Here is a 23891-nt window from a genome sequence, read left to right as displayed (position 1 = left end):
CACCAAAGATGGATTCAACTTCTTCCCAGAAAAATCCGTGCATTATGTTCCAGCCATAGACCCCATAAAACTGCGTACTTGCTACACTTCCACAGAGCTGTCCTATCATTCCTTCCAAAGCCAGTGAAAGAGATGACTAGCCAATCCTCCACTGAGCAGGGGCAAACCCAACTCTCTTCCATAATACCAAACAATTTATTCCAAATCCTCCATGCAAAGTCACAATGCAAAAAGAGATGGGAGGCTGTTTCAGAATTCCTATAACAGAGCACACAAACATGTGGATAGAGAGCCTTCAAAGGTCTTCTAATTTGCAGCTAGTTATTGGTATTAATTTTGTTAAGCACAACCAACCAAGTAAATGCTTTTATTTTGTAGGGAACTTTAACCTTCCAAATAACAGGATAAAGAGGAAAGAGAGAGTTTGAATTGGTCAGAAATTCAAAGAATGGTATACAAGAAAACATTGTTGAATGATTCAGACACCCATAACGGACATCCCTACTGAAAGATAAGTTGCAATTATTCAAAACAGACAAGAAGGAAGACAACTCCTCCATCTCCCTATCATTTAGAGATCTCCTAAAATGAGGATTCCAAGAGACCGGAAAGCTACTCACATTGCCCACAGTAAAAGAAATAACTCTGTTTGGTTCAGAGCATAGTCTAAAAAGACGAGGAAAAGAAGTAGAGAAAGAAATATTCCTATGCCATGGGTCTGTCCTAAAACAAATTCGAGAACCCCGCTGCACTTCAAATTTAGTGTGAGGTGAAAATAGGGTAAATAGACCTCGATGGACTCCCCAAAGAACATCTGAAACTAGCAATGGTATCCCACCTATTTCATCCACCCCAAACTTGCTACATATTACTCTATGCCACAAGGAATTATCTTCTAAAGGGTAGCGCGACAACCATTTAGCTAAAACAGCAGTGTTTATAGACACCAAGTTACGAAGACCCAACCCCCCTCCTTTTTAGACCTACAAACATTTGCCCTGCTTACTAAATGGTCCCTACGACCAAGGTCTTAAATTTCAATTTTGACTCAAATTTTGAAGCTCCAAAAGTACAGAAATTTCAATTTTCGTTTTTGAAAAAATAATGGAAATTAGTAGTAAAACGTGGAATTCTTTTATGAAGCTTTAGAAATGATTAATAGACATAATAATGTAAGTTTTAGGACTAATATATTACAAGTGAATACATCTATGTTGTATATAAGGTGGAGAAGTTGTAATATAATATGTGTGTCAAATATATTTGTAAGATAATGTATGTTAAACATATTTAGTGAATCAGTTAATACAAATGAAATTCATAAATCATTTAATATTATTTAATATACAAATAATGATAATTTAGAAATTAATGGTTAAATAAAATGTTGTTGTAAGTTTATTTTTTCATATAATTTCAAAAGCAATTGTAATAATAATTTGTTTCGATAAAAATAAATAAAATAAATTAAAAGAGAAATTTCATTTCACTCCCAAATCCCTCACTTGAATTTCGAGGAAATTTCATTGCGTAGTTCAAATTTCAACAAGTTTCGCTAAAATTTCAAGATTTTGAAAAATTTCGGACGATTTGTTGAGATTTCGACAGAAATTATGCAATACGGAAATCAATTGCTGTTTCGATTTCGAGGGTGATGGAAATCGGAAATTTCAACATTTTCATGGAAATTTAAGACCATGCCTATGACTTGCCACACCAGACCACAAAAAATATCTTTTGATTCTCTCAAGCTTACTAGCTATCCCCATTGGAATTTTAAAAGCAGATAAGAAATACAGCGAATGCTAGAAAGACAAGCCTGGATTAGTGTAATTCTACCCCAAAGTAAAAAAAAGGCACCCTTCCAATTATCTAATCTCTTTGTAATCCTTCCACCATTGGATTCCAAAAATCTGCACCTCTAAGATTCCCTGCCGATGGAACCCCTAAATCCAATAAACCAAAACCCACATCTGCAGCCCAGTCACTAGTTCTCTCAACGGGTACTTTTAAGGCTGCTAAACCACTTATCCCCATATTAAGTTTAAACGAAACGCTCTCAAAACTTAAATTATACACAAAATTCTTCTAAACAAAAGGTTATGATAATCAAAGAAGAAAATGTTATCATCAACAATTGAAAATGAAAAACCACCACCCTCTCATTTCTCACACCGAACCCTTTAACCAACCCTGTATCAACTGCCGTATCCACCATCCTACTTAAGACATCAGCTGCAAGGACAAACAAAAATGGGGATAACGGGTCTCCTTGTCTAATGCCTCTTGAAGCAGTGGACTACGATTTAGGTTCACCATTGGCAATAAATGAAAGCAATACATTAGACTAACAACCCCTAGTCCACCTGCGCCAATGCTCCCCAAAACTCTTTTTCACAAAGACCTATCCAGAAAACTCCAGTTCACTTGTCATAAGTTTTCTTGAAGTCTGCTTTGAAAATGAACCCCCTCTTCTTATTCCATAGGATGTCCTCCACCATCTCATTTGCTGCTAGAATAGCATCCACTATTTGTCTCCCCTACAAAAGCACTTTGGGCACTTGAAATAGTATCATTGAGCACCGCACTCAACGTGTTAGTTAGGACTTCAGTGATGCACACTAGAGATAAGACTAATAGGTGAAAATCCTAAACCTTAGAAGATCTTGCTTTCTTAGGCACCATGGCTATAAAATTGGAGTTGATACTTTTTCTCAAAATCCCATTCCGAGGTCATAATTGTATTGAGTTTCATCCAAATCCATACAAATCCAATTCCAAGCTTGAAATCCATGGTCCTAAATACAACGTAACATGTCGAGATACAATTTAAGAGAGGATAAGGATTCAAGAAAAATTTTAAAACACTGAACTTTATGTTTATGGTGTAACATGTGTATGCTTTCTTTAAACACAAAATGGTTTTTTGGGAAGTTTTTGGGGGGGGGGGGGGGGGCGCGGGAGTGGAGGGAATCAAAATCTAACTTTATACTCTTCAATGAAGGAATAACAAAATAAATAACTTCTACTGAAAATAAATAAATAAATAATTTAACTTTATGGTGTTTAATTAAAAAAAATCATATTTATTGTATATCTGCTCTCTAACAACTAAAGCAGCAAGGAAGAGTAAGTAAGAAACATAATGAAAACTTATATAAATTTAAGAACTAACCTTTGAATCTTGAGAAGGCACACACAAGTTCACCCTTGCTGGCTGACCACTCTTCTTCTCAATGTCTGAAGGGCAGACTGCAGAACCCTGCACTCTGGTTTTTTCTTCTCAGCAGAACTGAGAAGTGTGGAGTGAGAAGGAAATGGACTCTTTTCTTCTCTTCTGCAGGACAGAGTTTAGGTAAACAGGGCATGGAGTGTTATTGTGCCAAAAAAAATAGAGGGTTTTTTTTGGGGTGGGGGGTGGGGGAGAGCTTAAGAGGCTTTTGTTTGGGTTTTAAAGCGATTGATCTGATTGGATCTAGGCATGACTCGATAGAAGCAAATCATACAATTTGCACAATTTGGGTAGATTTGATTCTGTGGGCAAATCCTTTGATTCACCAACAATTCAGAGTGTCCAGCGATTCATCCATGGGACTCTTAACTGATTTGAGCCTTACTCAATGTCAATTTATGATTGTAACAACGATGTTGTACTGTTTACCAGCATCATTTTTGGAACCTGCTTTTAAAAGCAGATGGGAGAATGTTCATTGAAAAAGAGAAGAAAAAAATCCTCCTGAGATGACATTTTTTTACCTTTCCAGATGATGTTTGTTGCTGGAATCTGTTGAGATAATTGATCAAGACCCTTGTCAAATCATGGGTTTGAGCAGTAGCTGAAGAGTACAACGAACAGTGATTACAACGTAGCAATTGTAGAGAATTTGGCGAGAACTATTAATTTGCTTGAGTATTAGGAGGGAGAATATTGTTTTGATCAACAAAAAACATTTTATTTTTGAGGAAATAAGGAAGATCTTCATGCATGAGAGAGAAAACCAACTGTGATCTCTCTCAATCATATCTGTTGGCAGAGGAGCAATGATGGCTGTCAAAGGAACTGCGCTTCTTCCTTTTCTGAAAAGCATAAAAGTCCACAGTTGTGGACCTTGACAGCCCCCAATCACTTCATCATATTATGATTGTGAGTGAGTCCCTTTGGTTGATTTATATTGATGGAAAGGGTGCCAGTAAAGCAGGCTATTCAGATGGTCTGTGTAACAGACAGAACAGAATTGTCAGGTTGGAAGAAATTCTGGGAAGCAATGCTGGGATCAATGGAGGAAAGAAACCCAATTAATTTCAACCAGAAGCTGTGATGCTTCAATTGCAGCTCATCAAATGTGGGCAGAGATCATAAGTATGAACAGTAGTGCATTTTTTCAAGAATCAAAGATCCATATTGCGGCAATGGAGGAATTCTGGCAAGTTTGGTGTGGAAAGGAGGAGATACGGGAAAGGGTAGCTTGATCAAGCAGACAAGGGGGACTCACTTCTTCTTTAGGAAAATTTTCAATTTTGAATTTTGAATTTGGTAAAGCTAGTTGTGGGGTGTATGGGCGAAATACCCATTACATCAGGCCTAACTTTGGGAAGGCCCAGAACAACACAACAGCCCATCCCCGTGGAAACAAGATTTTTAAGAATAAAAGGAGGAAGCTTCATGGGCTACTGAAAGGGGCTCATAATGCCCAATTTACATACAATGAGGCACTCATGCTGGGGGAAATCCAAATTAAATGAAGCCTTCTCTTCCAAGGCCTCCTCCTGGGCTCAAAATGCGCAGGCCAAGCTGGGGAAGTCCACTGGAAAACTAGCTGCATTTCAAGGAAATACTTTGGGCAGTGGCACCAAGTGGAAGACTGACTCATGCCTCCTAGACCAGACTTTGCAAAGACTGTCGTGGGTCTATAAGAAGGTGAAATTGAGGTTGGCAGTAGGGGGGAAAAGAGCTAATAGAAAAAGGAAGCATATTTTGGAGTCAAAAGAGGATGAGGTTTCTTCAAGCTTTAAGGAGGAGGAGAAAGGTTCTCAAAAGAGGGGCAGCAGAGGGAGTCAAAATTGGATGAGGTTTCTTCAAGCCTTAAAGAGGAGGAGAAAGGTTCTCAGGATAGGGGTGGCAGAGGTTGTTTCTTGGGAAGATAGTGAGAGAGAAGATGAGAATGCTGAAGGGGTCTTTGAATCCAAAAGGTTGTGGTAATTCTATTCAAAGAGAAGCAGGTTTAGATGAAGTCCTAAATTGAGAAGAACTTTGCCAAGATTCCTTAAGAACCTAGTCTGTAGCTCAGCACTTGTCAAACTTTCATTGTTTCCAACTCCACACCAATTTTGACGATAAGGGATCTCAGAGACGATCAGCCAGAGAGATCAAGCAGGTAAACAATATTCCTTCTGGGAGTGCTATGCTAGATTTGATGTTGGCTCACACAAACTTTGCATCTCACCCTTGTGTGAAAGGGAGTTGACAAATGAGGGGCCTCCTAAAAATGTGACCTTTTAGATGATGAGAGGGATAATGAGGCTGCTCAGGTTCTCTTAGATGAGTTGAGTCTAAATTTGGAGAATTCAAGCTGGGGGAGAGTTAGGTTGAGGACAGAGGAAACTAGGGAAAGAAAAAAGGAAAAGAGACTGAGCAGGGAGTTGGATATGTTAGATTAATCTGTTAATTATGACTAAGGAGGCAAGTTGTCAAGTGTTTATAGCGGTGTCAAATGAAGCTTCTTTTTTCTTGGAATGTTTGGGGGGTAAGGGAAGGTACCAAGAGTAGAGTGGTGGAGTTAGTTATAAGATCAATCTTGATACCTAGTTTGTGTAAGAGACTAAGCTAGGAGAAGTATACACTTGTTCAGAAGCATAGAGGACTCTAGGAGTAAAAATTGGCGTTCCACCTTCTTTTGGTTCTTCTGGGGGTCAAATAGTGATGTGGTACGCTTGGGTTTTCTTTATTAAGGATTTTTCTAGTGGGGTCTTTCTCTTTCTAGGTTTTGCTGGAACTTAGGGGATTAGAGATATTTCAGTTGCTAGGGAGGAGGAGGTGTCTCATCTCCTGTTTGCTGATGATACCATGTTGTTACTTGAGGATAATTTTTGAGAATTTCTAAATATTATTATTTATTGAAAATTTCTAAGAAGATTTTGGATTAAAGATCAACTTATCCGAGAGTGTGGTTGCAGGCATTAATTTGGAAGGTAGAGTCTTGGGCTTTAAGGCTTTGGCAGGTTGCATTCCTTAGATTGGCTGCTTTCCTATTTTGGCCTCCCTTAAGATGGCAATCCTTACTCCGTGGCTTTGTGGGACCAGGTGATAGTGAGGGTCAGTAGGAGGTTGGAGGGGTGGAAGAGGGGGTGCTTAATCTCTTGGTGGTTTTATTTCAGTCATTGGTGCTTCTCTCTCCAACTTTCATACTTAATTCTTTTCTCTTTTTTGAGTGCCCATGAGTGCCAGTGGGGTCTTTGAGAGGTTGATGCGTGACTTATTTGGTTGGGTTTTAAGGAGGATAAGAGATCGCCTCATTAGTTTGGAGGTAGTTAGACGGCCTAAATCTTAGTACTGGGGGTCAGAATGTGTGATTTCTATAAACATCTTCTATTTGGTAAATAGTTGTGGAGGTTCCTTAGAGGTTAACTTGCTATGGCACAAGCTGATAGGAAGCGAGTTATGGGTGGGATACTAGAAGTAGTGGCATTATTTCTCATGCAAGTTCTTGTCCTAGGTTGCTTGTCTTTTCTTTCCTCTCATCCATTTGAGATTTGGTAATGGCAACAAGGTTTGATTTTGGGAGTATTTTTCGGTGAGTGGGGTCTCATTGGAGTTGCGGTGCCTTGTTCATTCGAGCTTTCTTTTTTTCCAATGCACCTATCTGCTCTTATCTTTTCTTTTGAGGGGGCTTCTCTTTCTTGAGATTTTCATTTTTTGAAAGCTATCTCAACGAAAGAGAGGCTGATGAGCTCACATTTTGCTTATTGCCCTGGATCACTTTCTCGTATGGCAAGGGGGATGAGAGGGTGACTCTGCAGGTCTCTTCCATTCAAAATTTTTTTTCCTTGTTACAGACTCCTTGCTCCAATTTTTTTTCTTTCTTTGCATCAGCATCATTTGGAAGGCAAAGGCACCTCGTAAGATTCATATTTTCTTCTGGACTGTCAATATGATTAACATGGATGGATCTGTTACATATTAGAAGATCCTATAGGCCTTTTTGTCTTGATATCTACTTGATGTTATCTTGACTCCAGTGAAACCAATGCTCACCTCTTCATTGTCAGAAGCTAGCTCTTTTCTCTTGCCGATGAAGCTTTGGTGGTGCCCCAAATTGTGGGGGAATTCTTGCAGTGAGCTTAAGGTTTGTTAGAAGGAGCAGGAATAGAAGAGCTTTATGGTGCTGCACAGCTTTGCTATCCTGTGGACCCTTTGGCTCAAGGAATGTGAGAACCTTCAAGGATTGTTCAACCTCTCCTAGCTTGTTTTGGGATAGAGTAGTGTGCTTGGCATCTTTGTGGGCCCTTTTGTCCACTTCTTTCAGGAAATTGCAGCTGTCGCACCTTAAAAGGGAATCGAGCAGCAGCTTTACCATGGTTTGATTGCGCCTTTTCCTTGCTTTTGGGAGGTCATGGGGTCATTTCATCCTCCTCTTTTTGTAACTTTTTCTGTTCGTTTTATCAAGATATTTTTTCTCTTATCCAAAACTGGGCCAGATAGTTTCTGTTTTTCCTGTAAATGTAAATTCAATGAAGATCGTTGGTAAAACGGCATTGAAGGGGGACAACCAGAGGTCCTCTCCTACTGAAACATTTTTCTTTTGTACATAATATTTGTAAGAGAGGATTTTCAATTGTGAAAGTATAAGAAATTCTAAAAAGAAAACATAAAAAATAAAACAGGAAAACAAAATCAAAACAAAAAAAAAAAACACCAAACAGAAGCTAATTAAGAAATCTCCTTTTCAACGACTTGCCATCATAATAAATTAATTTTTTTTTTGGAAAAAATGTATTAAGTTGGGAGAATTAATTGAAAGAAATAGATAAGAAAGCCTCTCTTTATAACCTTCCCATTATAATTCACCAAACACCACAGGTTAGCCAATTTCCGTGTCCCTTCTTCATCTTGCTTTTACCCCCATGCAAACGAAGCCTCCTGGATCAGACAATCACAGACGCATCTGATCCAACATTTGTTGAGCTTTTAAATCCTTCCCTTTGAATCCCTCCACAGGAGTAGGCAGAATCCTGTCCTGGCTCTGCTGCTCCTTCCCCATTCTATCATCCTCAAATATGGGAACACCCTCCAAACAATCCCACTGGACGTGGATGAACATACCAGTTAATACTCAAGTAAATCAGATGAACACCCTCCAAACATTCTCGAAACTCTTCCAAAAGTTGCTATAAAAAAATCCAAAAGCAGACCTCCACCATGACCAAATTGGCTGGTGTCATCTCTCTAACTATCTGATACAAAACTTCATTTTTTCATCTCATTTCCATTGCTATGCTTCTCATCCGAAGTCCACTTCTACCACTAATTAAGTCCACAAATAATAGGGCACTGGGCTATTTCCACTTTGCCTTAATTTCACAGACTTCTTTGCTTGCCAGGTTGGATACCATGAAATCCATTTTGTCGGATAGTTATTGAGCCTCTAGGTCCTTCTCATTGGGCACCCCCACAGGAGAACCAGGGGTGGGCAAAATACCAGCCTCAGTCTGCTCATTCGTCTGGCTTTTCCTCATCTATTCCATCATCTTAGAAGATAGAAACACACCCTCTAAACCCTCCAAGCCAAGACGAGTGTTTGACCCCTTTATCCTCAACTTTGTATCATATTCCCCTCTTTTCATTAGAAATCATAAATCATAGCTTTACCCCAGATGACGAAGGCTAATTTTGCTGTTTACCGAATCAATGACAGGGGTTTGGCAAAAGTTTCTGCCAAGCCTTGTTAGTAGTTGCTTACAGAATTAACAGCTGGATTGGATTTTGAAGGTTGCTTCAATATAGTGAATTGACATTATTATTATTATTATTATTATTGCACAAACTGGCTTGTACTTTTCCTTTTAATACCATGGGAAAATCACTATTAATGATATCATTTTCTATCATTGCTCTCATCATCTAGGATTATTATCTTTTTGGCAATTGTCAGGCTGATAATCTGCGTCAACAAACACTACAACAAATGCACCATATATTGACAACTCGACAGTCGGCCCGTGCCCTTCTTGCTATTAATGATTACTTCTCCCGGCTACGAGCCCTTAGTTCTCTCTGGCTTGCTAGGCCACGAGAGTGAAAAACTTTGGGCCCCCCTCTCATGAAAATCATCCTGAACACAACACACTACACTGGTGCTGATCAGCAGACGAGATCAAGCTGCACCAATGCGATTCTAATTCCCTCCTGGGCAAGATATTTCATTACTCTACCCTTGGGTCCATTTGGGGTGCTGTGCAGCGAGGTTACAGTTTCATGTACCTAACCCCGCTCCCTTCTGCACTTGTAACATCATGTATGTACATTAAGCTGTTGTATGCCCATTTCTTTTGTTCAGTACAATGGTCCCAATAATAATTATCTGATCATGTTGCCCTTTATAGTACGATAGTCAGAATGGGTAGCATAGGTGATATAAGAATATAGTTCCCAGATGTTGATTTGTATACCATACTTCGTATCTATTGTGAAGAATTCCGTCTTACAGACAATGATTTTCCCTCTTCTGGTTAAAATTATAAAATCATTTGCATTGTGAATTTTAATTGAAAGATTTTACAACTCTGAATAAATTATTCATGGGTTGGTACATTATACACATAAATGTATGTATGTGTGTTGTTTTACCAAGTGAATTAGATTTTTTTGTTTTGTTTTGTTAATTTATTTTTATAGTAGGGCAAACAGTCACAAAGGTGTATTTTTGTTTTTTTTTTTTTGGACAAAAAAGCGGGTTTTTAAAATAAATTTTAATTCATTTTTTGGCGAAATTCTAAAGAAAAAATTTAAAGTAAATATGTTACATATTTCTTAATGCATACCCCTTGATATAACTCATCAATACGCAACTCATTATTAATTAAATTGTTCATTATTTTTAAATATTAATTAAAATTAATTTTTAACATAATTATTAAATAAATTGTTAATTAAAATTTAATCGTATATTATTTTGTATGCACTATAAACTCTTTAATTACCAAAAAACTAGAATTAAATTCTGGAATTAATAAAAAGAACCATCTATAAAGTGGTTGTACTTCCAATAAATATTTTATTTTAAGTGTTAATTACTATAATCATTTAAAAAAAAAAATGTGCTCCCAATACGGGTGTTAAATCAACAATAATGGCTAGTTTTAGTAGTTATAAGAAAAATGCAAGCAAATTCAAATGTACCCTATACTCCAACCAAGTTGTATTATGTATTTTCTTTTTTCTTTTCTTCGTTGTTCCTACATTCTACAAAACTATTTTTCTATTAGTTCTAGGACTTTTGAGCTGATTGCATGTTCTCTTTTCCTTGTAATATGTCTTGAACGAATTAGAGAAATACTTTGATGAGATAAAAAAGGGTCACTTATAATAAGGGGATCTAAGCGAGTCACTTAATGAGCCATCTATAGCCGGTTTGGTTATCCTTTGACTGATTAGACTATCAGCCATCTATAGCCGGTTTGGTTATCCTTTGACTAATTAGACTATCATGCAATATGTTTGAATCAAAAAAGTCTAACAAGAATAAGCAACCTCTTAACTTTAAGAAACAAATAGATAAAATAGCATGACCAAATAAAATATAACGAGTGTATCTCCAAAACATCATCATGAACATAAAAAAGATAACTCTAAAGACAACAAACCTCTTAGGGCACAAAGCCCATCATGCAAAAACACTTCTTTGTCTCTGCCATTGCTTGACATGACACTTTGTGCCATGTGTGCAAGTGAGGTGCACATAGAGAGATCCACGACATAGTGGATCAAACATGCCACATGTGTAAGTGAGGCCCCAACAAAGATAGCCACGACATAGTGGATCACGTATGCCACAAATGTAAGTGAGGCCCACATAGAGAGATTGACTATTCCTTATGCGCCCTTAGGTGTGAAATATGGCATTTCAACTATATAAAAAATTCCAATCTTACAAAGTATTATTCGTGGAGCTACTATCAAGACTCTTCGAACTATGTCTCATAGTATCATCTCAATTTTTGTTGCTATAATCATTTGCTTTGTTATATTCAATGGATGAGGTAGTAGTAGATCTAGCCATTCCTACGAAAACTATTGGACATCAATGGATCAAAGCCTTTTCTGAGGGTGTTTTAAGTGCAAAATATGCTAGAGAATAACCTATTTACTATTTCATGTGTCCTAGATGTGTGGATCACCCTTCCCTACTTTGCCTTCCACCAATGGACAATGTGACCACCATAGTTTCACCCTTTGTGGGGTGGGATACAAGGGATTGAAGGTGATGCACATGACACATAGGCACATGTAGGATGGCGGTGAACACTACTTATCATCTTCCTCAGAAAATCTTGATTTTTTTTTTTTCAATCTTTTTGTGACACAGATTTGAAATTGTTTGTGCCATCTTTGTACACCCTCTTGAAATGTAATGGTGATTGTGTAGCCAAGGTAGTTACCTGAGAAATTATAAATTGAGGTCATCTAGGCAAGACGTAAAGCGTTCACCTAAGTGAGATGAATCATGTGTCACCTAGTCACCCTAGTGACTAAGTAGAGAATCACTTAAATGAAGCGTAAGACAAACATCACTTAGGTACCAAGGAATCACAAGTAGCCACCTAGGTGACAGAATTTGCACAATTATTAGGTCAAGATGGTCACACAGTCATCTAGGAGATCGCCTAATTATCAAGTGACAAAACAAATAAGCATGGGACAAACATGCATGTCAACTAGAATAAAATTTTTTTCAAGTATAATAATTGGATCTTTAATGTTTTAAAACAGATCGAATTTATAATTAGAATTTATGACTTGAATTTATGATTTGTAATTTTAGAAATGATGCATGCTTGACCTCAAAGGGGTATGGATAGGTGTACAACCTATCTTGTAAGAATTTTCAACTGAATTAAACAAACATAATGCAATAACCAAGCATTAAACATGCTCTTGTGCCTTTTATTCCTCTTATCTCTTTATCTCTTTCTCTTATACTTTCTTCTCCCCTTAATCTATTTCCTCTTTATCTTTCCTTACCCCTTCTAATTATTTTCACCTCCCAATTTTCTCTCTCCTATGATTTCTATTAGCCCTATCCTTGCACCTATGATGGAAGTTGACATAATGAGTCCATTCACAATCAATCCACCATCTATCTATCTAAATCCACCCCATCACTTCGACGGTGCTTGATTTTTTATCAAACAAAAAATTTATTTTTTTAACATAAAAATCCAAAAATAATGGTTAATTTTTGTGTCACGTAGAAATATTTTTCAATAAATAATGCATCAATTTACATGTTGTAGATTGAAAATTAAGTCTTAAGCATAAACAAATGTATTGTAGTTCTTAGTTTTTTAGGTGCTTAAAAAATTAATATTTGCAATATCTTGTAAACAAGGCAATCATTCACCATGAAACTTAAGAGAGTTTTATGGTCTATGAGCAAGAGTTTATTGAAGATACTGGGTCATTTCATATGTAAATTTAAAGAAAATTAAAAGTCCCCAAGAAAAGAGAATAATTTGTAGTCATGGGCTTTAAGGCTTCAAACATTATCAAATTTTGGCTAAAAGGCATCCAATGAAGTTTGAAACCATCCTAGTTTTGATACATATGAGTGAAAGGAAATGGAAGTTATATCAAGAATTAAAGGGTGGATGACAATCTTTAGTGGTGCTAAGAGGGCTACTAGAAAGTGTTTGTGAAAAAAATAACTTAGGGGAGGCTTTAGAGCTGTATTTTAGCCTTTTAGGCATTCATCGCTTTTGTATATAAGCATGAATATCACTTAAGCTTCCAAAACATATTTGGAGACTCTTTCTTAAATAAGGTTTATCCTACATAAGTTGAGCGGCTCCCCTCCTTTTTGCTTAGTGAGTACGCAAGGCTTTTTCTTTTGGATAGAGCTAGGTTCCCTTATACATCCGCTTTCCTCTGAAATTCCGATATCACTCGCCTATTTTTATGGTTTTTTTGATTTATTTTTGGCCTCTTGTCAAGATAATTCTCCACTTAAATAATACGATCATTTTCAACAAGGTACATTCTCCCCCCCCCCCCCCCCCCAAAAATAACTAATTCTATCATAATCTAAGTGTATGTGGAAATCCATGTTGATTGCCTAATGTATTGGGTTCAATAATCCAATTTAGTTTCCTACAAATATTCTCTCTCTCCCAGCTTTATCTTTTCTTCTTCAATGTCTCATCATCTTCATTTTCCCTTCTCGCACAAAACTTTCTTTATAAGGTAGCTTGAACTTGTTAAGTTCTTGTTTGCTTTTAACACATTTTCTTTTTAAGAAAAAGAGTTGCTATCTGTGAAAAAAGTGTTTAAAATAAATTATATTTCAATATTTATGAAGTCTTCAAGTCTATCCATAGATATAAAATTATTGCTTATTTTATTGGATAGTGCGGTAATCCCTTCATCTCTCCCCTCTGAAATTCCTCCATAGAATTAAAAAAAGAAAAAAGAAAAAAGAAAAAAAAGCACATGATCAAGTAATTTTATACTAATTTGGACCTAAAAGTATGTAGCACTACATGAAACATTGACAATACACATATCTCTTTGTTAATATAAAATGCAATCGAATAAACATAGGAAGGTGGATAAATCCATGATTTTATAATTTAGGATGAACACAAGGCTTTGTGGGTCTAAGGCTACAATAGGTCCATGTGTAATAGGAGCATATGGTAGCCAACAAGAAATCCTAGATGCTATAGTTATTGGTAGGCTATAGAACCTTTCTACTTTCTTACCTCTTAATAAGCACTTGGTGCCAACCTTGGGCTTGCAATGGCATATAGTGACTCAGCCTTCTGGAGTACTAGCCCAAACTTCTCATCCATGTTAAGCTCAATTACCTCATTAGGGAGCCTCCACTCAAATGAGTGCACCAATGTGCCCAACATGTACTCAACAACTGCAACTCCCATTCTTATCCCCACACATATCCTTCTCCCAGCCCCAAATGGTGTAAGCTCAAAGTCATTGCCCCAAGGTTCAATGTTTGCTATCTTTTCACTCAGAAATTTATCAGGGTTGAATTTTAGTGGATTGTCATTCCATGCACCAGGATCTCGTCCGATGGCCCACAAATTGATTAAAAGTCGAGCATCTTTCGGTACATGATAACCGTTGACCTCACAAGAAATAGTTGCCACCCGAGGGAGACTTAATGGGACTACAGGATGCATTCGAAATGTTTCCTTGCATATGGCTCGTAAATATGGGAGGTTAGGAATGTCAGACTCTTGGAGACGACGATCCTTGCCAATTACTTGATCCATTTCCATTTGTACATGCTTGAGAATGTTAGGATTCTTTAACATCTCTGCTAGTGCCCATTGCACTGTGGTAGCTGACGTATCCGTGCCGGCGATGAAAAAATTCTAAAAAAGGTTTAGAATTAAATAATAAAAATAAGTAAATCTTAAGTAAACATGATTAAGGATGAAATAAAAAAAAAAAAAAAAACATTTAAAACGAAAATGCCAAACGAGCGATGCCTTAGGGCAAAATTAATTAGAATGTTAAAGCATAATCCACCATATGTAGAAAGTACCAAGTTTCATAAAAATATGAAATGTTTGAATTTCTATTTCTTTGAGTTGTGTGTATACAAGGACTTTAAATATAACATAACTCTAACTGTTATCCTACTTAGTTGCCTATATATCTTATGAATTCAAAATTTAAAATTGTCAACTATACTCCTAAAGAAGTGGAGTCTGTTGAGGTGTTTTGAATTCTTGAAACAGAGGAGCCTTCTGCGGATGAATAGGTTTCGTTGACTTGTTCTTCTACACACCCCCTTAGTCGAAAAGGTAAGGAATGAACCCTGAGATTGTCATGTAGAAGATGAAATTGAATATAGGGCAATGCTTTCGTAAGTGCATATGTAACGACCTCTGAGTTTTTTTATTTTATTTTATTTTTATACTATGACATTTAACATGTTTTGATACCATACTAGATTAAACCCAACCATTAACCTAAGTAGCGAGAAGCAGAAATCATATAAACATAATCATATGTACATATATACAATACCAGAGTGTTAGAATGTATCCTCAGAAAATACATATATATATATATATATATATATATATATATATGTTTTCCCAAAACACCCTCAACTGGTTAAGGTTATACAAAATGCACCCACAATACTCATTTCACTGTCAGGGCAACACTGAAGCCCCTCTATCTGCGAGCCTAGTCTGCTCGCCTACCTGGATTACCTGAAAAATGATTCAACACTAGGATGAGCCAACGCTCAATAAGACGAAATATGCTATTACTAGTGTGTGGCAAATGAGTTACAGTATTATGAAAATCTATTTCTATATAATCATGTATAACTGGATACGTAAGTACAGTACAAGTAATAAAATCCACCACCCTTTCCATAACATAATAGTATTGTACGTTATTATTCAAAATACTTCTAATGTACATAAGTATATTCTCTGTTTCTGTAAATCTGTATATACGTAATAATAACTGAAAACTTTTCCTATGGATAACTGTGTGTCATGATTTAACCCTTCATGACAGGGTTGTGCAGCCCATAGGCGGGATCTATACTAGTTGACCGACTAGGGTGAATCACTATACTCCCTCGGTCTGATCTGCCCTCCTCAACCCACATCTAATGGGGAGTCTGTCCACGTCTAGGGCATTAAGCGATCGACCTACTACCACGTATTATCTAAATAGGTGGTTGCACTCATAACTGAAATATCTGTAACAACAGTACCATGCTCTGTAACTGTATGGTCCAACAGGGTCTGATACTGTATAATATATCTCTATATACAACTATCTGATTTACCATGATTCTAAAATAATTGTAATAACCATGATACTGAATAAACTGTAACTGTAATCCGTACATCGTGGCACTGAGAACTGTATCATCATAACACTGAAAACTGTATAATCATAGTACTGAAATTCGTATAATCATGGTATTGAGATTTGTATAATCATGGTACTAAAATTCATATAATCATGGCACTAAAATCCGTATAATCATGGTACTAAAATTCGTAAAATATATCTCCGTACTATTTTCATATTCTCAAGCCACACAGGAATTTTTAAACATATTATACATAAATAATAAACTGTATAACTTCTATCGTGAATAATCATCTGTTAAATACATGTAGTTTATACTGAATATAGTGAAATTGCCTAACATAACATATTTCCCTTACTTGACTACTGGACAGCCCCTATGGTATACTGGCCTAACACCTGCAGGGCCTCCTATACAACACCCTGAAAACAACGTTTTCCAGAACAAAATATTAGTATTTCTTCGCCTACATCATTTCCTATTTTCTTTGCCTACATCATTTCCTATAACTGTCAGAAGGTCAAAAATGGACTAAAAGACCTTACCCTGAATTTGGGATGAAATCCAATTTCGTTTCACTAACGATTCGCTCCGGCAGACTTGCAGCGAACTTCGCCCGAAGCATCGTGGTGGCTTTAGATCGTCGATCTGGCGACTGGCGGGGCCGAAATCGAAGAAGGAAGTAGGAGGGGCCGTAAGAGAGAGAAAAGGGGAAGTATTTGAGCTAAAATGTGATAAAAATCCGAGTTTGCACTATTTATAGGGTCAGATTCATCGACGAGACATGTCACCTCGTCGACGAGTCCTTAAGTAAATTCGTTGACGAACCTTACCCTTTGTCGACGAAATTCAGAGTAGCCCAAATCCTTCTCTCAGTATTTTCTCATCGACGAGACGGGACCTCGTTGACGAGATCCTGAAGACTTTCGTCGACGAATCCCTGTATTCGTCGACGAAACCTACTGCCTCCTTCTGTTTCTGTTTCCATTTCTTTCCCTCATTATTATTTAAATACTATTATTTTTTGGGTCACTACAGCATATGCATACTGGTCCTTGGTAGAAACAAATTGAACATGAAGTTGACCACGAAGGACTTGATCACGAACATAGTGAAAGTCGATTTCAATATATTTTGTTCGAGCATGAAATAGTGGATTACTGGTTAAATGAGTGGCTCCTATGTTGTCACACCCGAGAATCAGAGAGTGAACAATTAGAACACGAAGATTAGTTAGCATAGACTTTATCCACTGAATTTATGCAGCAGCATTTGCAAGTGCCTTATATTTGGCTTCTGTGCTGCTGTGAGCAACAATTTGCTATTGCTTGCAGCTCCACGAAATCAGATTTTTGCCCAAAATAAACACAGTAACCACCAATGGACCTTCTGACATCATGATCGGATGCCCAATCTACATCACTGAACATTTGAAGCTAAAGATTGGTAGTGGGTTGTATCAGTAAAGCATGAGATATGTTGTTCTTCAAATAATGCAATATGCACTTGATAGCTGTCTAGTGCGGCTCCATTGGATTCTACATATACTTGCTAACTTTATGGACTACAAAAGCAAGTTTAAGCCGAGTAAAATAAAGATATTACAGCCCTCCAACTACACTTCGATACAAATGAGGATCATGAAAAGGAACACCATCAGATTTTGTTAAGGGTTGTGAGGTCGACGTTGGAGTATCACAAGGATTTACTTTGTCCATTTTACTGTGTATAAAAAGATCAAGAATATAGTGCCGTTGAGATAAATAGAGACCATGATCACCCCGAATGACCTCAGTGCCCAGAAAGAAACTGAGTTCACTCATATATTTTCCTGCTAAGTTGCCATGGAACAAACTTATCACTCGGTTAATGAAATGTATATTAGCACTAGTTAAAATTATGTCATCGACACAAATTAAAAAATATATAAGAATGGAGTCATGGTGATAAACATAAGAGTGAATGATCTGCCTGACTTCCTATAAAACCAATAGCTTGCAGCTTATCAGTCAAGCGAGAAAACCATGCTCATGGTGCTTGACGAAGTCCGTAGAGAGACTTTTGTAGCTTACAAACATGTTGCGGAAATTGAGGATGAAGGGACCCCGAAGGCTGAGCCATATAGACATCTTCACGCAAGAGGCCATGCAGGAATCATTTTGGACATCAATTTGCCTAAGATGCCAACCATGAGAAACTGCCAGCGACAGAACCAACCTTATTGTGGGAGGTTTCATCACAGGACTGAATGTCTCGCCAAAGTCAACACCTTCCTGTTGATGTAATACTTTCGTGACCAGTCTTGCTTTAAACCGTTCAATACCACCATTAGTTCTTCTTTTAACTATGTACACCCATTTGCATCCAACAAGATAGGAATTAGGAGGTTTAGGAAACAAAGTCTAGGTTCCATTGGACAACAAGGCATCGAACGCTTTAGTCATAGCCTCCCTCCAATTGTGATGCTTAATTGTTTCTAAATAGCACGTTGGTTCCTTTTCTTGTGGTCAAATTGTGGCCATAAGGGCTTTTGGAATAGGATATCGAATATGTGAGTCAGATGCTAATTTAGGCTCGTGGATGTTGTTCTTGCTTCTTGTAAGCATAAAGTGCATATTTTGATGTTGCTAGTGAGGTGAAGAAGGTAAGAGAGGAGATGTTGGACTATCTTCATGTTGAGGTAGAGTAGTATCCCTAGCAAGAGAACTCGAGGCTACACCAAAATCAGTTTGATGACTTGACGTTGAGACCATATGCATAGGGTTTGGTGCTGCAGATTGAAAATTGGTACTTGCATAAAAATAGGAGCTAGAGGGTGACAAATTTAGACTAGGTGGGAGAACAACAAGAGCAGTTTTATGATTAGGCTCGACAGACTTAGGGACTTTATATGGATAAAGAGATTCTTCAAAGACAAGAGACGTGACACGAAGATTTTTCCCGTAGAGACATCTAAACACTTGTAACCTCGATGACCAACACTATACCCAATAAATATGCAGTTTTTGGATTGAAAATCCATTTTATGTCGATTATATGAACGTAAATAGGGCCAGCAACCACATCCAAAGGAATGTAAAAAATTATAAATTGGTTTTTGATGAGTACCATTTCATATGGTGATCGATGCTTTAAAATTGGAGTTGGCAATCTGTTAGTGATAAAAATAGCGATAAAAAAAAAGCACCTTCCCAAAACATTTTAGGTAAATTAGAGTGAGCAAGTAAAGTCAATCCAACTTCAACAATTTGTCTATGACACCTTTCAATGGCACCTGCTTGCTGATGCATATATGGACAGGTTATTCGATGATTAATGCCTTGATTTTGTAGATATTCAATTATGTTGCGATATTCACCACCCCAATCGGATTGGAAAACCTTAAGTTTTGTATCAAATTGGCGTTCTACAACAGTTTGAAAACATATAAAAGTGTGATATGCATTAGATTTGAGTTTTACGGGAAGAGCCGTAAGAATTTAGTAGCATCAACCAAAAAACTAATGTGATAACATGCACTGGAGGTGGATAAAATAGGAGCTGGCCCCCAAACATCTGAATATGTTAGCTCCAATGGTTTCGAAATAGAAACATGCATATTTTTAAAGGGCATAGTGTGGTTCTTGACTAGCTAACATTCAAAACAAACATAAGTACTTTATTTTGGAAAGATAATGAAATAGCCTTATTGATAACTGGAAATGAAGCATGGTCGAGACGATGATGCCAGAAATTGGCAGACACACGAACACTAGATAAAGCTTATGGCTGAATATGGGCAAGAGAAGCCGAGAAGTTGTAAAGACCATTACTGAGTGGTCCGCAATGTAGGATGGTCCCCAAGCAATCCTTCACAAGGAAGAAAGGAGCATGAAATTCAAAGAAAACATTATTGGCTAGACAAAAAACGCTGAAAAGATAGAAGATTTTTGTGAATATCTGGGACAAGCACAATTTGATTAAGTACAAAAGACTTGGAAGGAGATGAGAGAGTGGAAGTGCCACTTTGCACTATTTTCAGACCTGCATCGTTGGCAACCTAGATATGATCTTGACCGTCATAGTCTTCATTTTGAGATGAATATTGTTCACATCATTGATGAGATAATGGGTGGCTCCTGTGTCGGGATGCCACTCATTATCAGTATGTTGATAGTTGGCAGCAACCATGGCTTGCGTCTGATTTTTAGGAGTTTGTTGGTCCTGATAAGAAAGATTAAAGCGATGATAGCATTTTCTTGCAGTGTAATTTGGTTTGAAGCATACCTGACATATAATTGAGTTCGATTGATTTGATTCATGAGAGTTGGAACGACTACCATGTCCTCTGCCATGGTAGCTATTATGACCACGGTTGGAAGGCTGAAAATTTGCAGCTGACTGAAAGGTGGACTGATATTGCTGCCGAGGTTGCTTGGTGGCCATGTTTACTAAGGCAGTAGCTTGAAGGGACTAATTATTGTGATTAAATCATGACTCACAAATGAGAAGCAGTGAGTAAAGTTCCTCCAAGGTGACACGATCAGATCGAGAAGTAATTGTTGAAGCCAAGGAATCATAATCTTGGCCAAGTCTCGCAAGCACATAGGTGATTATGTCATCACATTTGAGTGGATGTCCAGCAAGAGCTAGCCCATTAGCCATTAGCTTGATTAAGAGAAAATATGTATTGATGGACATAGCGCCTTTTCAAGCATTTTCCAACTAAGTGCGAATATGAATTGCTTTAGCACAGGAAGTGAAGAAAAAATTTGTTCAAGTACAAGCTAGACCTCACAAGAGGTTGTATAAGACATGATTTGAGTGAGAACATCTTTAGTGAGCGAAGTATTGATGGTGGTTAGGGTTAAAGAATCTTGATGAAGCCATTGATCATATTGACGACTGAGAATTTTAATAATAGCACCTATGTTGGGATGAGGAGCATCAATTTCTTTAGGTGGGGGTGTGATTGAGAGCCATCAAGGTAGCCAAAAATAACTTGACCTCGGAAGTAGGGTAGGGCTTGAGCTTTCCATACAAGATAGTTGTAGGACTAAGTTTGACACTGATAGTAAGCGGAAGATTGGAGAGGGATGGGACAATAGCAGGTCAATAGAATTATTGGAAGTAGAGGAGGATGAAAAGGCCATTTAGGACAAAAAAAGAGTAGATGTTGGTCTTCTAGTGGCTTATTGATACCATGTAGAAAGAACTAAGTTTCATAAAAATCTAAAATGTTTGAATTTCTATTTCTTTGAGTTGTGCGTATAAAAGGACTTTAAATATAACATAACTTTAATTGTTATCAAACTTGGTTGAGATCATATGAATTCAAAATTTAAAATTGTCAGCTATACTCCTAAAGAAGTGGAGTCTCTTGAGGTGTTTTGAACTCTTGAAATAGAGGAGTCTTCTGCGGATGAATAGGTCTCGTTGACTTGTTCTTCTACACCACCGATGTAGCTTTCCAAAGAAATTGTGTCATGTATTAATATTATTTAATTTGCTGACAAAGCATCTTTATAATTCATCATCCATCTAATGCAATGTTAGACTAACATTTTCACCACACTTCAATTTTTTGAAAGGGTATTACAATTAGGTCAAACTACTAGAGTTTAAACTAAATTTCATTGGAAGAAAAATTGCACTAAAACTTAATTGAATCTTGCTTTCAACACTGAAACGGAGTTACCATAATCTAAGTTAATTTAATCATACTAGCCAAAATCAAACTTGAGCTTAACCTCAAATTAGATCACCACACAACATGAATAATAGAGTAATATAGAGAAAAGATTTAGTTTAGAAAGAAATAATAAAGCGCCATACATCTTCATTTTAATTTTTTTATACCTTTAAAAAAGAAAAAAAAAATGCTCACTTGATATGTATATATTAGTTGAATAAAAAAGTAATAATAATATAAAAATATTAAGGAGTTATTTATGAGAAAATAATTTTATTTTTTAAAACTTTAAAAATTGTTACAAAAATGTTATGCTATTCTAATTTTTCAAATTTATAAAGAAATTTTTTTTTAAACAAAATCTCTTATTATTTTTTATATTTTCTTTACAAATCTTAAAACTAGAAAGCTAGCGAGATTTTTACAAACTTAAAAATACTAAAAAAATAAAATAATTATTTTTTTTACAATTAAATTAATTCACAACTATTTGAATGTTCGTAATTAAAAAAATTATTGGTTCATACGTATTTATAATTCTTTTTTTGATTTAACAAATTAGAATATTTTTAACTGACCTAAAAATCAATTTGAGAGAGAGAGAGAGAGAGAGAGATACCAAGAGAAGCGCTTTGATCTGCGTCTCCGTAAGTTTCAATCCGTCGGAATACTCCGTGTTGGCCGCGACGATGTCGACAAAGTCAGGATTTTCTTCCCGTTCACCAGCCGTCAATGAATGTTCCTCAAGCATCTTTGTCAACAGTGCATCAAACTTCTTGTGTAAATCCTTCATCTTTGCTCCAATCCCCTGCACATCCATCCACGCAATCGCCGGTATAAAATCTCCAATACTGAACGATCCCGATAATCTCATCACCTCAACCATCATCTCCTTGAACTCCCCAGACTCGCGGCCGCGCGTCTCGAACACGCGCCGACTCATTGTCTTCTGCCCTATCATGTTCGCGATCGCGCACAGCACCGTCTCCGACACCGGTACGGGCTCTTGCCGGCGACTCATCTTGCACAGGTCTCGTACCATATGGGCCGCCTCGGCCTCCCTGATCGAGGCCCATTCCTTGAACGATTTGGCTCCCAGCATGTGAAGGCTGCACAGTTTACGGAGGCATTTCCACCGTGGGCCGAGGTCCGCGAAGACTAGATCTTGGGCCCCGTAGGCGATGTGGGTCGCCCCGGCGTTGGTGGGCCGGTTGGAGAAGCTCAGGTCCATGGTTTTTAGAAAGGCCCGAGCCGCGTCGGGGGTGGACGCAATCACCATGCCGCGCGAGCCCATCTTGAGGAACATGATGGGCCCAAATTTCTTGGCCATTTGGGCCAGCGTGACGTGGGGGGCGGGGCCCATGAGAGGCAGGCAGCCGAGGATGGGCCAGCCTCTTGGTCCTGGCGGTAGCGGGCGATTGGGCCTCATGAGGGATAGAATTCGCCGAATTAGGAAGACGACGAAGCCGGCGGCGAGAAGCTCCCGGACCGAGAACATTTCCGGCACCGGCATCGTGGTTGCGTGGTTTGAGCTAAACCGTCGTGGGGGAAGAATGGAATTTAAAGGCCTTCGCGGATGGGGAAGGAAACGGGCAGAGTATTAAATCTCTGCTTCTTCAATTGATAACCGCAACGTTAACAATGTAAAACGCGAGGTGGAAAAAAAAAAATATTTTTCAAAAAAAGGGTAAATTAAAGAAACTTAAATTTAAATTTATGTGAATTTTAATAAAAACATAAAATTGTGTCAATTTTTTTTACACCTATACAAATTTAAATTTAAACCATAAATTTTACACACTATCTTATCATAATAATATTATTCGGAATGCCGATTCAAACAAATCAAATTTAAGGTTTAAATTTCAAACCCAAACATAGTACTAGAGTTCTAATGAATTTTTATAATTTTATATGTCGCGTGTATAGATGCTTTATTTTTGCTCAAGTCAAATATAACAAAGGAGTTACTATTATATTATTATTATTATTACTTTACTATTATTATTTTTATTATTTATCATTCTTATTATTTAAATTTTATTATTACTTTATTATAATTTTTATTTTTACTATTCCTATTTATTATTATTATTATTATTATTTTTAAATATTATTATTACATTACTAATATTTAT

General features: G+C 37.2%; 2 protein-coding genes and 1 non-coding gene across 13 annotated transcripts in view; 1 reads left to right on the top strand and 2 right to left on the bottom strand.

Moving 5' to 3' along the window:
* Positions 1–9762, top strand: part of LOC131143492 (transcription factor TGAL1-like) — a 51280-nt gene extending 41518 nt beyond the window's left edge. For all 11 annotated transcript variants that reach the window (XM_058091841.1, XM_058091838.1, XM_058091837.1 and 8 more), the window contains one exon: positions 9150–9762. In XM_058091841.1, coding sequence (XP_057947824.1) covers positions 9150–9296 — 147 coding nt within the window. In that variant the 3' untranslated portion in view covers positions 9297–9762. The remainder of the gene's footprint in view (positions 1–9149) is intronic.
* A 4215-nt stretch (positions 9763–13977) lies between these two features.
* Positions 13978–23266, bottom strand: LOC131167446 (flavonoid 3',5'-hydroxylase 1-like). The gene is made up of 2 exons (XM_058126251.1): positions 22373–23266; positions 13978–14607 (listed from the first exon to the last, which is right to left on the bottom strand). Exons 1-2 carry the CDS (start codon positions 23264–23266, stop codon positions 13978–13980), a joined length of 1524 nt encoding a protein of 507 aa, XP_057982234.1.
* LOC131143606 (small nucleolar RNA Z247) lies at positions 20558–20696 on the bottom strand. Its single transcript, XR_009133591.1, has one exon. It is a non-coding gene; the product is annotated as a small nucleolar RNA Z247 (small nucleolar RNA).
* Positions 23267–23891: the final 625 nt, after the last annotated feature.

Source organism: Malania oleifera, chromosome 11 (assembly GCF_029873635.1).
Source record: "Malania oleifera isolate guangnan ecotype guangnan chromosome 11, ASM2987363v1, whole genome shotgun sequence".
NCBI classification, from domain to species: Eukaryota; Viridiplantae; Streptophyta; class Magnoliopsida; order Santalales; family Ximeniaceae; genus Malania; species Malania oleifera.
This window is presented reverse-complemented; position numbering and strand designations above follow the sequence as displayed.